This window comes from Crassostrea angulata, chromosome 8 (assembly GCF_025612915.1).
Source record: "Crassostrea angulata isolate pt1a10 chromosome 8, ASM2561291v2, whole genome shotgun sequence".
In the NCBI taxonomy this organism is placed as follows: domain Eukaryota; kingdom Metazoa; phylum Mollusca; class Bivalvia; order Ostreida; family Ostreidae; genus Magallana; species Magallana angulata.
Window position 1 is genome coordinate 8,904,615 of NC_069118.1, and position 15,929 is coordinate 8,920,543.

The 15,929-nt window shown below is 30.5% G+C and overlaps 1 protein-coding gene across 1 annotated transcript; it reads left to right on the plus strand.

The window, feature by feature from the left end:
* Positions 1–12,415: 12,415 nt before the first annotated feature.
* LOC128158426 (uncharacterized) lies at positions 12,416–13,438 on the plus strand. The gene is made up of 4 exons (XM_052821244.1): positions 12,416–12,440; positions 12,654–12,783; positions 12,881–12,980; positions 13,090–13,438. The coding sequence occupies exons 1-4, from the start codon at positions 12,416–12,418 to the stop codon at positions 13,363–13,365; spliced, it is 531 nt and encodes a 176-aa protein (XP_052677204.1). The 3' UTR covers positions 13,366–13,438.
* Positions 13,439–15,929: the final 2,491 nt, after the last annotated feature.

Below are 15,929 nucleotides of genomic sequence, written 5' to 3' on the forward strand. Positions count from 1 at the left end.
TTATAAATCAAAAATTTAATTAAAAACAATAATTCTACTGAATTATTTCACATACACATAATTTTAAAACGCTATTGCTAAGGAAGGCAATTACTTTTTTTGATTTTTAATCCAGTTTTTTTCCACTTAGTCATTTTATAGCTTGGTAATAGTATAATTCTTTTGCGATGTTGATTCATTGCTACACCTGTGTATAAAAAGTGTACCTCAAACTTTAAATCACAGGGAAAGTGTGTGATAAAAGAGATGAAAAGAGAGGAAGCATTTGTTTCATAAGATTCGTGTTTTTCTATTTATTTTAACCTTTATGTAAAACGCATTTAAATATACAAAAAGTTTGATAAATTGTTGTTTTACAAACGTTATCAAAATCGGCTGCTTATGATTAACATTAACATACTTTTTGAAATATGCAGTAAATATTTTTAAAGGTCAAAGGAAACACTGATGGTCATATGGCGCTGCTCAGTTCTTTAATGATAGTCAATCGAAAAATACAAAAGGGTATTACACGAAGTACATGTAAAGTAAAAAGCATCTAATATACAAGTTAATTTTATTGTATATATCAAAGCGTCATATTGTATTTTACCATAAAACTTAGAAGTATATCAACTTTCTGTAAAATTTAACTACGTTGTGGTTTCTCAGACCGATAAGTATTAAACCTGTATACATGTATCCTCCAAACTTTACATAAAAATAACTTTCACAATTTGTTTCAACAGTTATAATCTTCCTCAATTGTTGGATAATCTGTTAGCGGCTTATGGAAAGAAAAATCATTACTCCCATTACAATTCCGCGTCTTGTTCGTGAAACCTTCTTCAAATTACACATGAGGGGTTTTCCGCTAAGAACACTCAACAAAATGATTGTCAGAAGTATTGTCCAGATGTTTTAATGAGAAAATGACAAACTGTCAATTATCTCCAAAATCCACCAAACGAAACACAAATTCAAAGCAGAGCAACACGGATAAAAAGATAGAGGTAGGATCAGGTGCAATGGAGAAATGAGCATCCTCTGCTGACCGGTCACACCCGCCGTGTGCTCTTTGTCTTAATCGGGGAAAAACAGAAAAGTCCGTAGACAATTAGGTGATTAATTTATGTCTAACAATTAGTATGAAAAACGTCAGTCAGCATGCGACCCAGAAGAAGATTGTTTTTGCTGACAAGATTGCTGTATCGACCATACAACTTACGAAATGATTAAAATCTATTAAAATCTAAATGATTTAATGAATTAGAACTCAAAAAGGTCTGATTTGAAACAGATTGAGAAGATGATGTCGATATTTTTGTCCAAGAATCAGTGCATCTGCAATATCCGCTTTTTTTTAATCTAATTCAGATAATGGATTTCTTCTAAAAATCAGTGTTCCCATTTGGTTACGTTAAGAGCTCAGATTATCGACTCCGATTCATTAAGTTCAACATTATTGTATTCCATTTCACTCTCTTCAAAATGAGAAAACATATTTTAGAGTTATCAATGACATGACATGTTGGCATTTACTATTATAATTTAATTCCTTAACATACTTTTTATACAACTTGTTCTATGTTGACGTACTTTTGATGTTTAATCAATGCTACATGTTCATTCATAACACCACTCTTAACACTAGTATATAAGTTAATATTTTATTAGCACTACAATGTACCTATTATAACATGCATTTAGTAAGGCAATGGTTGCAGACGATGTGACCACATGATAAACTCGAGGCTGGTTTTTTTTTAATCTTCTAAGCAAATGAAACAGCTTTCATCTAAAAATGCAACGCTTACTTCAACTTCAGTATCTTCTTGATCTACGAATGAAAGCCAACATTGTTCTCTCGTAGCTTCTATCTAAATTTCCTCTTCTGAGTATTCACTGGAAATGTCAACAGAATGACCAACACTGACAAGCACGTATTCAGGATATTCTAAAAGTTCGTATCAGCAACCCCTTTTTTAAATGACTTATATAATTCATACTAACAATTCCTGACCTGACCCATAACAAGACCTAGAAAAAAGACAAACCACAGGATGATTCTCTGCCATTCAGTCAACTGAATGATTACTGAAAGGTGACTGTATGGCATACATGTAGCCATTCAGTCACCTTTCCAGACCAATCAGTTAACATTCAGTTGACTGAATGGCAGAGGTTTATCCTGTGAACGCTGAACGTAGGTGTTGCTGATGCATGTTTTTATGTAGTTTTCTTTTTTTTCTTCGTTGGTTATTTCAAAATGATTCGATATAGTATGTAGCATAAAAGCAACAGATCAAATTAAAAAAAAAACAAATGAAATAAAAAAAACCATGAAACCACTTCACAAAATACGCCGAGCTTTCCTAGACGATTGGTATTTTTTTTTAAATGTCGAACGTGGAAGGGGGTCACTGACTGTATTCCCTCGTGGTCCCGTAAGAAATACTTGTATAGAACCAGACAGCCCTGACAGCTGTCAATACGTGCAAGTGCAAACTTACAGTTTTTACTCAGTGCGCCTGCTCCTATATAAAGATCCTATGCTACGCAAGCAGGGAAGTCTGCAGAACTGCCAAATTGTTAATACAAGCAAGGGTAACCGCAGTCTTACGTCAGAAAGGCCAGCACACCAGAAGGAATGACAACACACAAGTACCCCCTACAACCACCACCAATGCAATCAGAGATCAACATACCCATTATGATTCGACACTGAGCAAGAATGACAACACACCCAGTAGGTTAAACATGAAGATAATCATGAGCAGCCCTGGTCACTCTGAGGTATCGTACCTGTTGACGTTTTACATTTGCAGTCGTTCCACATCCAATGCTAACACATTTCCCATATATACACAGTTGTATCATTGAATTTGGTTTCTAACATCGAAACCCCAAAATCAAAACAAGAAAACCACAGCCAAATTCTCTTATATACATTATTTTACTTACATAGACCGTTAATTATTGTCTAAAAAATACCATCTACCTTATTCATCAAATGTAAATCAATTAAATAAATAAATTAAAAAAAACAATAACTTTTACAAAAACTCCAATAATATTAAATTTCAAATTTTGAATCTCGAATCTTATATTTCGAATATCAAATCTCGAATGAACCATCTTAGCTTCTGTATTATCTTTAATTATGACGTAATATTATATGCGTAAAACAAGTATTGTCTTCGAAAGTATCCATACCAAAGAAAGGCGATTCCGAGAATTATTTTTTCCTTTTCTCTTTCAATACTTACAAATTTATTATGTAAATGAATTGAGTTTGACTACTTTAATAAGTATCAAAAGAACAGTTTCTTATTGTTAATATTTGTTATATAAAATGTATATAAGGCATACGAAAAACTAGTTGTATATCCTAATTAATGCACCTTTTAACTTATCTAGTTTGCATTGTCTTTTTTCATTTTAATTACATTTGATGAAAACATTGGATTCTTTACTATAGAGTTAAGGAGCAATGAACATTAATTAGAGCCATTCATTTGATTGTTAGCTGTTAGTAACCTTGATACAAGCTTCATTTTTCACAATTTTTCTCATATAACATTCTCATCTCTCGCTAGACACGGTATTACACATTGGTTTTGGTAATATGGTGGTAGTTTAATGCTTCTCCTCCATTCTCGCTAATAGTACTGAAATTAAAGCGATCTTGTCAAATATATAGATATAAACATTTTGGTGTACCAGATTACAATGATCTCAATGTACAGATATATGACAACTCTGTGATCAAAATAGTTATTTCTATCAGATATATGACTTCGTTTTACTTTCAATAAATGCAATTTTAATTTTTTATACCAAGCATCGTAAAATATCTTCCTTAACAAATTATTTTTTCCTTTTCTCTTTCAATACTTACAAATTTATTATGTAAATGAATTGAGTTTGACTACTTTAATAAGTATCAAAAGAACAGTTTCTTATTGTTAATATTTGTTATATAAAATGTATATAAGGCATACGAAAAACTAGTTGTATATCCTAATTAATGCACCTTTTAACTTATCTAGTTTGCATAGTCTTTTTTCATTTTAATTACATTTGATGAAAACATTGGATTCTTTACTATAGAGTTAAGGAGCAATGAACATTAATTAGAGCCATTCATTTGATTGTTAGCTTTTAGTAACCTTGATACAAGCTTCATTTTTCACAATTTTTCTCATATAACATTCTCATCTCTCGCTAGACACGGTATTACACATTGGTTTTGGTAATATAGTGGTAGTTTAATGCTTCTCCTCCATTCTCGCTAATAGTACTGAAATTAAAGCAATCTTGTCAAATATATAGATATAAACATTTTGGTGTACCAGATTACAATGATCTCAATGTACAGATATATGACAACTCTGTGATCAAAATAGTTATTTCTATCAGATATATGACTTCGTTTTACTTTCAATAAATGTAATTTTAATTTTTTACCAAGCATCGTAAAATATCTTCCTTAACAAAACAAAAAGAAAACTAAGCACGACTTAGTTTATGAGCAGTTGGCCCTTTTTGTTGTAAATAATAGGACATTATACCCTAAAACTAATTACGTAATTCTAATGCGACGTCTAACACTGTCTATTTCTAAACAGTTGAATCATTGATATACCAGGAATGTTACATAATGTCACTACCATATCCATTAAAAATGGCGCGGTGTGCGTTCATATGTACATGTAAGTAAGCGCTCTCTTTCTCATTTTCTCTCTTTTCTCTTTTTCTATCTTTTATAAACTTAAACACGTATATACACACCAAACGTCCATACGCACACATTCTCTCATCGTTTCATCAGGTTTCAAAGAAGTGTGGTAGTCAAGCTAAAGTTTTTTTTACCATATTGTACAGCTCGCATAATGATAGATTGCAATGCGGGATGAGTTCATAAAATAAAAGCATTAAATACAGAAATACTAGTCAGATTAATAAGTTATACATAATGTTGATTAAACAGACTTAAACATAAATATTAATTTTATATAAAACTTAAACAAATGAAATCAAAACGAACGACTATATATAAACTATGTATGCTATATGAAAACAATTGTAAATTGTTCATCATAACGACTTACTTATTCGTACCAGGAAATTTAAAGTATGAGTTACACTTATTACTAGTTCTTTAAGTATAATATATAAATAACTTATTCTGTTATTTTATATTCATTTTTAGCATTTTTCACGACATATCAAGCGACAAAAGAGAATTTATTATTTAATGACATTATGCTAATATAATGATGTTTGATCGATCGATTTGTTAGAGTCCTTAGTACCTCCATTGACTTTTAAAACGTATCAGTTACTTAAGTCTCAAAGCAAACTAACATACTGTCATTGTTCAATACATATGATGATTATTTGAAAGAAAATGTCACTCCATACCTAAACCTCAAAGTGCCAAAAAACGGATTTAGGTCATAAAACTTTCAGAAGACATAAATTGTGTTGAGTAAACCCTCTTTTTTGTTTCAAACGTTATTGCTTAACGAGGGGAAATTATTAAATTCCATTATCTTATGCATGATATTTTGTATATACTGTAAATTATAACATAAAATATAAATTAATTCAAAATCCATAATCAAATAATCAGATATTTGAGAAAAGCAGGTGCTTAGAAAAGCTAATTTGAAGCTTTGGTTTATGTTAGTTTTAAATAAAAAATAATTTGAAATGCGTTATCATATTATATTTAAAGAAATGCCAGTTTTTATTTGCTTTATCATTGTGTAGTTCAAGCCGTTGTGTGTGAAAAATAATAAAGTCATATTGCTATTATATGAATTTATTTTGTTCAATTATCTGCTATATATTCATAGATTATAAATAGAGTGATTTTGTTATAGCCAAGCAACGCATTGAAAAGATTTAGAAATGTCTTCAAACTTGGTTGAATATAAGTATAACATTTTTTTTACTTTGTGTTGCCATCGTTGAGTCATATAACTATTCAAGTGTTATGACTCTTACATGTAAGTAGCAATGAATTTAGATATTTCTTTGTTTCAATTAAAGATGTTCTCGTGACCCTGCTGGTTACATGTAAATTATCAGCGAAAATTCTACAAAGGTAAGAAATATAGGCTTAGATATATGAAATATAATTGATATACGATCATAGATTGTTACGCGACTGTTCTTCAAGCTAATAATCAAGCTGCAATTACAGGAACGTTATGGTGTAGAATTCCAATTGAACACTTGATGACCTTCAAAATTATAGATCATATTACACGCAATCATACTTTGAGGGGAAGACATTTATAGGTTTTAATTTGAGCAAAATTGCACGATTAGGGATTTATGATATAATTGGTTATTTTATCACAGACGACAAACAGAACTAACAGTCAAATTAAAATATGTATCTTAGAACAAGTGAATCAAATTTATTAATTTTTGTAGGTATTGCAATCTGTAAGGAAATAAATTTTGATACACAATACGATAGGACAGGATTGTAAAAATAACGTTGCGGGTACTGTAATGTAATGGATCGAAATTTTAAAGAAAATATTAAATGTTTTTGAATGTTAAATATAATTAAAAGATAATACTGATATTTTATATATGCTTTAATTATAAGTTGTTATCAATGTTTAGCATACACTCACGGTCCATACATAATTGGGTGTACACGACCTCAAGTTAATCATCCGACTGTGAAACTATATTAAGGTCATTTTGGGGGATTTAGCGTGCCATACACCTATGTCGACAAGGTTTAAAAAGCATATTTGTTAAAAAAATGAATAAAAGGTATCTATTGATTTATTAAAGTAGAGTTTAGATTGTAATAGATTAGCACTTTTTGGTTACGGTATTATATCTAAGAATGTCATTTTAAAAGTTAATTTAGTGACATTGCTGTGCTGTTAATTTTTACTTTTCATGTTTCCCGCATTTACATCGGGATCTCTGATTAAAATAAACAGCTACAGTACCGATCAGACCCAACCTTACCGAAAGTAAACCCCAACGAAACCCTGGGTTTACTTTCTGGGTTAACTGTGGGTTTAGTCCGGATTTACTAGAGTGGACCCGGAGTAAACCCAAAGTAAACCCTGAGTGGACACAAAGAGTAAACCCGGTCAGAAGTATACCACTGAACGCAGACGCTTGTTACGTTTCGGAATATATATACCAGAGGCAGTTATTACAGGCGTAGGATGTAAGATAATACACGTTTCTGCCTCACACTTCGGTGCGTACAATTAATCTCAAAAGCAATTTGCAAGTAAATCCAAAGTAAACCCCGAGTAAACCCAAATTTTCGAAAATCAAAACCAAGAGTGAACCCCAAATAAACAAAAAAAAGTAAACCTGGAGTTTTGTTGGGTTTTACACTGGTGTTAGGTTGGGTCTGATCGGTACTGTAGATCTTCACATGGTTAATACAGTACTTTTAGGTAAGGAAAAATGTGCATATCTATAAACGATACACGTATAAGTATATATGTGCATGTGCGCAGGAAAGAGAAAGACTATAGGGGAGAGGTATAACTTAAAGACCTCTGTTCTCATACCTGATCAGAGAATGAATAAAATAAAGCGTCATTATCATCATCCTGTCGGGGTCCCCGACTCAAAACCTTTGTTTTCTTTCTGTTAAGTCTACAAATACATTTTACCAGCATGGTAACATCGTATTCGCGTTGAGGTTCTGATCACAAACAAAATGATCTTGCAACATCGTGTGATTTGATGGTGATCTATGTTTCAAACTGGGACGTTAACAGTCCGGTCCAAAGAAGTGAAAATTACATTTAAAAACTTTTAAATGCGGTTTAAATAAATTGTAAAATTTGTACAAAGCTTATCGATAAATATCTAGCTTGACGAAAACATATCTATCGTAAATAGCATTCATTAAAAACGGCCTTTATAGCTTTAGGTATCCAATAATGTACTTGATTTGAATCTTTTTATTGTAATAAACTATTACGAATGGATTAGGCACAGGTTACAAGACTTTATTTGCCCTACATGTAAAACAACAAATTCAATAAACTATACCTATGCACTTGTTATAATGACCCTCCTCAATTTAAATCTGCTCATGATTTGCGTTACAGCCTCCTGGTCTCATGAACGGGTTGTTTCATCTCTCTATTGTAATTGTATACTGTTACAACCATTCATATAATCAAATGTATATATGTCTAATTGATATTGGTATTTATTTCCGTATTTTTATAACAGGGATGTTTGTCTGGATCCAGTTCTGTTGTTTGTAACGGCTCATTCCTCGTGCGAAGTATTTTACGAACACGACGTAAATGACTCTTTTCAAAAAGGTAAATCGGTGCTTCGCAACGTCAAAGTAACCCGCAACAAGAGGCGCATGAAACAATTAAACAAACAAACGCCTGATTAACAATTCCCATTTTCTTTCAATTTTAAATTTAGCTAAATTTCATATGATTTTGAAATGTTCTTAAATAATGGTAACATATCTGTGAGTGTTTTCTGTATAAAAATAGTATTAAAATATTTTTAAATATTTTCTAAATAACACTAATGTGTTATATCGCAATGAGATCATGATTTTTCATTCTGCGTAAAATTGATACGTAAGCAGAGTTCAGCTAATATATTCAATAAGAAAGAAAACAGGGGTTAACTTAGTGGGTTTTATTCCAATGTAGGCATTGGATATTACCTATTTGTTTTATAAATACAGGGGATCGGAATTCATCTAATGAGTGTATGAATATAGAAACCGGAGTATTCGTTCAAGCAGCCGTTTACTTCTTTTAAAATGGAAGGAAAAGTCACATTATGTAATATATAAACAAAGTTCGAAAGTCACCTATATTTTACGCCAACTTCACATAAATGTGCTTGATATAGCTTCATACTTAATACACTAAGTATTTAGACTAAAACTGTTTTATTTAAAAAACAACAACTAACAAATGTAGATTATCGCAAATAGTTTATAAACTGTTGTTTTTAGACATTACTAGCGTACACAAATTTGATAATCATGGTCTTATTTCTAAAAACCTAGTGTAAGGGTTTTCTATATTGAAGATACACAAACTTCTTTCAAACTCTATTTCACGACTCTTAATAATATTTACAATCAACCCCCTGGCCACAATATTTTTTTGGTCTAAATCATAGGTACGTTTTTCGAAAGTTTTGATTTAAATTCTCGGCTAAAAGAGTTTGATGTTCCCTTTTTAAAGCCTTTTAAGTATCAATTATAAACTTAATGACAAAAATATGTCAATAAATGTCCAATATTGGAATAATATTGAAAAACATAGTTTTGTAACAAACTTACTTCGTTTTTTGTTAGCTGATAAATATAAGTGACACTTTAAATCAAACATGTAATACGTGATTACACAAAACAATAAACAAAATAAGTTTTGCTTAAATCTTGTTTTGAGACCTGTCTAAATCTACAATATGCAGAAACGTGTGATAAACAAATTTAAAATACGTATTGTTATAAGAATTGCTTCAACTCTAGTGAGAAAGTTAACATAAAATGTATTGGGGGACTTTTCTATTACACAGGATACATTTTTAATAACTCTATGAGGTCAAAACAGTATTGTAACTTAACATATGGCAAGAGGGGACCCGCTTGTAGTTGATTGCATCGTAAACTATTGTTCTTTTAAAGTGACTTGGACACGATTTGAAATCATTTTTATGTATAAAATGGTTTACTGTTGCATTAATTTTTAAATGATTGACCAAAATATTGAATATTAAAGTCAAGCTACAACCGAGATACAGAGGTAAGATTTTATTGTTATGTAAACAAAGCTCGTGTCTTTTGGTTGTTTACAAGAAATGAAATGTAGAGAATTACCATTTCTTAAACAAAATGACATGTAAAAACAATTTAAACTGCATGTAATTCAATATCATCACAAATACTATTATCAACAAAAGAGAGTTACATTTGATTGAAAATTCCACCAATAAAACATATATAGAAAAATGACAATATTCGAGCTTTGTTTACAAAACAAAAATTATGAACTCTATATCTTGCCTATAACTTGATATTTGACTTTCAAATTTTAACATAATATCATAAACTTCTAAATTTATCATTATAAACATTCAAAATGGAAAAATAAAATTTTAAAATTTTAAGTCAAATGGTGTCTAAGTCCCTTTAAATGAACAATGGATAGTTGACTTGATTTCGTTTTAAAAGGTATCAAGAATTAACATTTTTATTAATTATTGAATCAAATTATGATAAATAATGTAGAAAAAAAGATACAATTTGAATCTTCTGTAGCTGCATTAAAATTCCTTTTAGGAACAGCCTCAACCTGCCATGCCACTTGTCAAATAAAACTAGACTACTGGGACAAGACCTGGAATAACCTTAAGTTTGTTTCTTTGGAGTTTGAAGGCTACAACTACAGCACTAAAACGTGTTGTTCATCAGCTTACTCAGCACAGTTATACATAAATTGTTCACGTTGGAGAAAAGGTAAGTTAAGAAAAGCTCTTCTACAAATAGATTATCTGATAGGTTTACGGTTAATTAACACTTAACTCAAGAATTGCACTTTATTTGTTTTTAGTATTTAAGATACCGCAATAGAGAGATTTCAAAAGTCACAATTCTTTGATGATTAATTTTAACTGATCCAAGTATTTAAAGAAAGTAAATGGATTTAAAATGTAACTCGTATTTTCGATCGAGTTAATGCTACACTTATCATTGTACCAATTAAGGGGGAACAGGACGTTGAGGTGTAAAATTATTGTCATCTATTTATTTTAACACATTTAATTTAATATGTCCACTACAACATATATTATTTTTTGACTTCTTTCTTAACTTAAAAGGGAGATATACCCATACAACCTTAAACCAGGGTGAGGAAAAAAATGAGAAAACGGGATGTATCATACAGATCCACCTATAGCATTCCGTTAAACGCATCTATTATTACTTTTTAAGTTCTTCTTTTCCATTATAAATTATAACGTTCTACATTCATTCCCTTAAATAAACAGGTGCTGAGGTTATTAAACCAAAATGTCTTTCTTATTTACGATCGAGTTAGTGCTACGGTAAATCAGTGCTCCAATTGAAGTCAAGATGAAAAAAAAGATAAAACAATATCCTTGATTTAAATTTTTGGTGCCGATAGGGGAAATGTATTACTTATACTATACTCTCAGCATCCTTGTTCATGTAGAAGGCATTTTAACTGCCACGGCAATGATTTGACGTAAGGAACGATATTTTTTCCGAATCTTTCTAAACTACTGTTTTATTGCACAGTTTTACCCATGGCCGTCAATATGGAGACGGTCAGTCCATAGCATCTTGAATTCCCCTTTTATTCTTTATGATATATATCCAAGATTTGTTTATACACCCGTGTTACCATTAAGCCGAGCGCAGATTTTTTTTTTTTTAAACAGAAACCGTACTGTTAGATTTTTGACAAAGAGAACAGTATTTCTTATATGCAGTTATTTTTGCTTGCCTACGTCTCATTGTGCCAAAGATAATAAATCATTATACAAGGGTTCAGTGTACATGATGGCGTTATGATACGTTTTGTTTTCAGAGGACACTGGCTCAAAAAAGTGAATTCGGGATATCTAGTTTCCTCCCTTAACAATTCTAAGAACTAATGTGATATCAAAATGGTCGTATTATGATTTGAAAATTGTTTGACGTTTGCGCTTATTTACAAGTTCATCGAATAAGTCATATTTGGTCTTTCAAAAAGACATAGGTTTTATCACCTTGAAATAATTATTTTAACACTATTTTGCAAAGTTAATCATTACCTCTTTGTGTTTTTTTTTTAAAATATTCATTGAGTTCTGGATTGAGTTTTGGGGTAATTCAAGATAAAAATTTTAATGATTAATTAAAATGAAGAAAATGGCGGACAAAAAGTCGGTTCTAATGAGCTAGCTCAGAGAGTTTTATTCTAATAGTACATGAAATAAAGAATTAATGTTTCACTTATTTAACGATAAACGCAATAACTGGGTAAAACTTCGTTTTGTGTCGCTGGCTTTCTGTTTAAAACTTTTCATTAATACAACGATTGAGAAAACAATATATTCTGTATCATTATGTCTGCTTGCATTTAATAGTTGTTATTAAAACACCATTAGGATGTACCTCTCTGCCAGTTTTTCTTCAATAGAATCTAGAATTAAATTTAAACACGAACTATTTCAGTCTTCTTGTATAGAAATTTAAATGCTTTTTTTCCGATCATGAAATATGAAATCGAATTGAGTTTAAAATTAACGTGAACATTATTTTCCTACAGAGCAGTTAGGCATTATTTGGAGAAATAACTGTTCAGAAAGTCATGCAGACTGTTTTAAATGGTTCGGTTTATGTATTTGTCATTGTGAACCCGGATACCTTATGATTGATGGAGGATGTCTTCAAAGTAAGACTAAATGTTTTGTGTTCTCATTTAAATCCGTAACTTGCCAACTATGAAAAACTGAAAACTATGTAATACAATTATTATATAATTTTGGTAATTCTTGTACCAGAAGATGTATATATTATGTAATAAAAGTAATAGATACACATTAAGAAAAAGGCATAAAACACCCATGTATAAAATTGCATATATATGTATTCCCTGTAATTGTAGTTAAATCATCAAGTACTAACATAGGACCAATACTGGGAGCATTGTTAGGTGGACTGCTTATTGGTGTAGTAATAACATCTGGCTTTGGATTCGTCACGTATAAGAGATTCCGTTCTAATGTTGAACAGCGGTAATATGTCCTTCTTGTTAAAAGTTTCAATAGTGCAAACATTACTTGTAAATCAGCTGAATGATTTAATAACAGATATCAAAATGTTTTAAATCAGCAAAGAACCTCTGGTTTTGTTTTCGATGAATGATACATACGGTAGAACAAAAAATGACGATATTCTTCCTGAGGAATCGCACGTGCATCAGCATGAGCAGGTAACTAGAGTAAATCAATATTTATGAATTATTTGTAACAGTTTTACCTTATCTATTCTTCCGAGATAATGTACATATCTAAAATATATAGTTAATAACATCGTTTTAGGAAAGAGTTGTCAATGTGTATCCTCTCACTGGATCAGAAGATTTGCCGGAATACGGCAACATTGCAAGAAAACAAAATGTAATGAAAGTCACAGATGACTTTTACAACCATTTGAACGAGAACGACAAAAACAAAGATGATGACAACTACGATCACGCGTGTGCAGCAGCTACTAGCGGTCATGTAAACGATTTGAGCGATTTCAGTAGTCATCATGGAATAGACGACTACGAATTTTTAACTGGAACAGGAACGAATGTTTATGCCAATGTTTAATAACTAAACTATGTTTTGTTTTTGCCCTTCAGGCATGTTTTCCACCCAATCTTAAATCGACATACACCACCAACATAACTGCGTCTTTATTTGCATGTATTTAGTTTTTTTTATTGAGGTCTTCCGTTTCCTAGAGACGACCTTATTTTGTTTTACTTTTACGCCGCGGTAAAAAAAAATCATGTATTACCTATTTATATCTTATATGTTTGAAACACAGAAGGAGAGTACTGAATAGATGAACCAGAGAAAAACTTCAGTTACTGAAGTAGGTTTCCGAAACCTTACGTATTGTAAAAATGGTCGTGATTAAAGGGACTTGGACATGATTTTACTGAAAATTTTCAAATTTTATTTTTCCATTTTTAATTTTCATACTGATAAATATTGAAGTTCATAATGCTAAATCAAAATTTGAAAGTCAAATATCAAGTTCTAAGCAAGATACAGAGTTCTTAATTTTTGTTTTATAAACAAAGCTCAAATACTGTCATTTTTGACATATATGTTGTATTGGTGTAAGTTTCAATCAAATGTATCTTTCTTTTGTTGAAAATAGTATCAATGAAGATATTAAATAAGTTGAAATTGTTTTTTACATGTGATTTTGTCTAAGAAATGGTAATTCTCTACATTATATTTTTTGTAAACAACTATAAGAGTCGAGCTTTGTTTTACATAACAATCAATTCTTACTTCTGTAACTTACTTGTAACTTGGCTTTAACATTCAATATGTTGGTCAATCATTTAAAATGCACCAGTAAATCATTTTATACAAAAAAAAAAAATTAAATTTTTGATCTCAATCGTGTCCAAGTCCCTTTTTGTGCTATGAATTAACCATTCATAGCACAAAAATCTTTGCGTATAAAATTCAGGAAGATGTCATTTAATTAGTATATACTTGAAAAATTGTATATGTTTTTATATTTTACTATTTGTAAAGAGTTATTATCATTATCTTCTTGTGTTATCTGTGTCTGCAAAATGCATATGCATTCGATAATTATGTTTGTCAAATATATATAAAAAGACGTCAGTTTTTTAATTGCAGTATTCAAACTACTTTGTTGGTTCTTCAAGAGATATCTATGAATAAGATATATATGATTTAATCAACCAAACGATCAATACCAGGACCTAAAGAAGATTTTCTTCACAAATCTCATTGAAGTGCAGTGGTACTTATATGTATTTTCATTGCATGTATTTGTCTGCTTATTATTTGTTATTATTTGTTGACAGTAGTACGTAAACATATGTCATTATCAGATATTTATGAAGCATGTCATCACAATACCGTTGGTGGGAAAATGAAACTTAATACATACATAAAGGTTTATTGTTCAAAATGTTCTGAAAGGTAACTAAAAGGTGACTAAATGGCATTGCTATGCCATTCAGTCACCTTTCCAGACCTTTCAGTTAACATTCAGTTGAGTGAATGGCAGAGGTTCATCCTGTAAATGAAAAGAATCTTTAGTTTTTGATTTGGCAAAAATATCCCTTTTCTGGATGCTTTAGGTTTTTATTGATATAATTATGAAAGCGCTAATTACATCCTTCTATTTTGTAAAATTGATAAATTAATATTTAGGAACAAAGCATTTTATGCATAAACCCTAATGGTTTTTAATGTTTAATTACTAAACACTTTTCCTAAAATTACGTGTTTTCAATCTCAAATTAAAATAGAGTAATGAAAATGGTATTTTGTTGAATAAATGTTTATCATTTTATTGATATCTAGAAAATTTCACCTAATTTATTATCTATCTAATATTATCTATCTAAACAGGTCAGCCTCCTTGTATATGATGATTCCCTTTTCTCTGCTGAGATGTTTGAATCTTACTCCTTATCTTTTCCTTATGACATATGTGCATACACTTTCTCCTTTAATCAAGAATTCATATTTTACTTTATCTAAAAGAATTTTTAAAAGAATATTTACACTAGCAAATTTTTCTCTTTTATTACACTTCTTTCACAGTCCGTTGTTATTCCTGCTTAAAATCAGCATGGGTAAAGAGGTCAAAGTAGCGAATGAATAATGTTGATCACTACTTTTTCTGTGTACTCGAACTAACCGACTTTTGCTAAAACATACCTCATATTGTAATGGAAATATGATTTAGCCATAAATAAAAAAAAAAAACTTATCTGTATTTTGTTTTACGAGTTCATATTCATTCAGTTTCATACAATATATACCATACACCGTATAGCCGGGTTTTTTGGCGGGGATATAATTTTGGCCTATTTTTGGCGATTTTTTTAAATTCACCAAAATTAAAATCGCTAAATTTGCGTGCTTAAACAAGATAGATAACTCTAGATAACTAAGTACTAAGTAACTCTGAGTACTCATGGCACATTTGTAAATATTTGAATAAAGAATTGTTGCTTTGATTTCATTCTTGTGTATTTTCTAACAAAAACTTTAAATGAATGATACCAGTAAAAAATATTAAATGTAAGAAAATTGCAGTCCACCAAAATTACATCCGCCAAAATTAATGATATACCTTGCAGACCCAAATCCACCAAATTTGTGTCCCG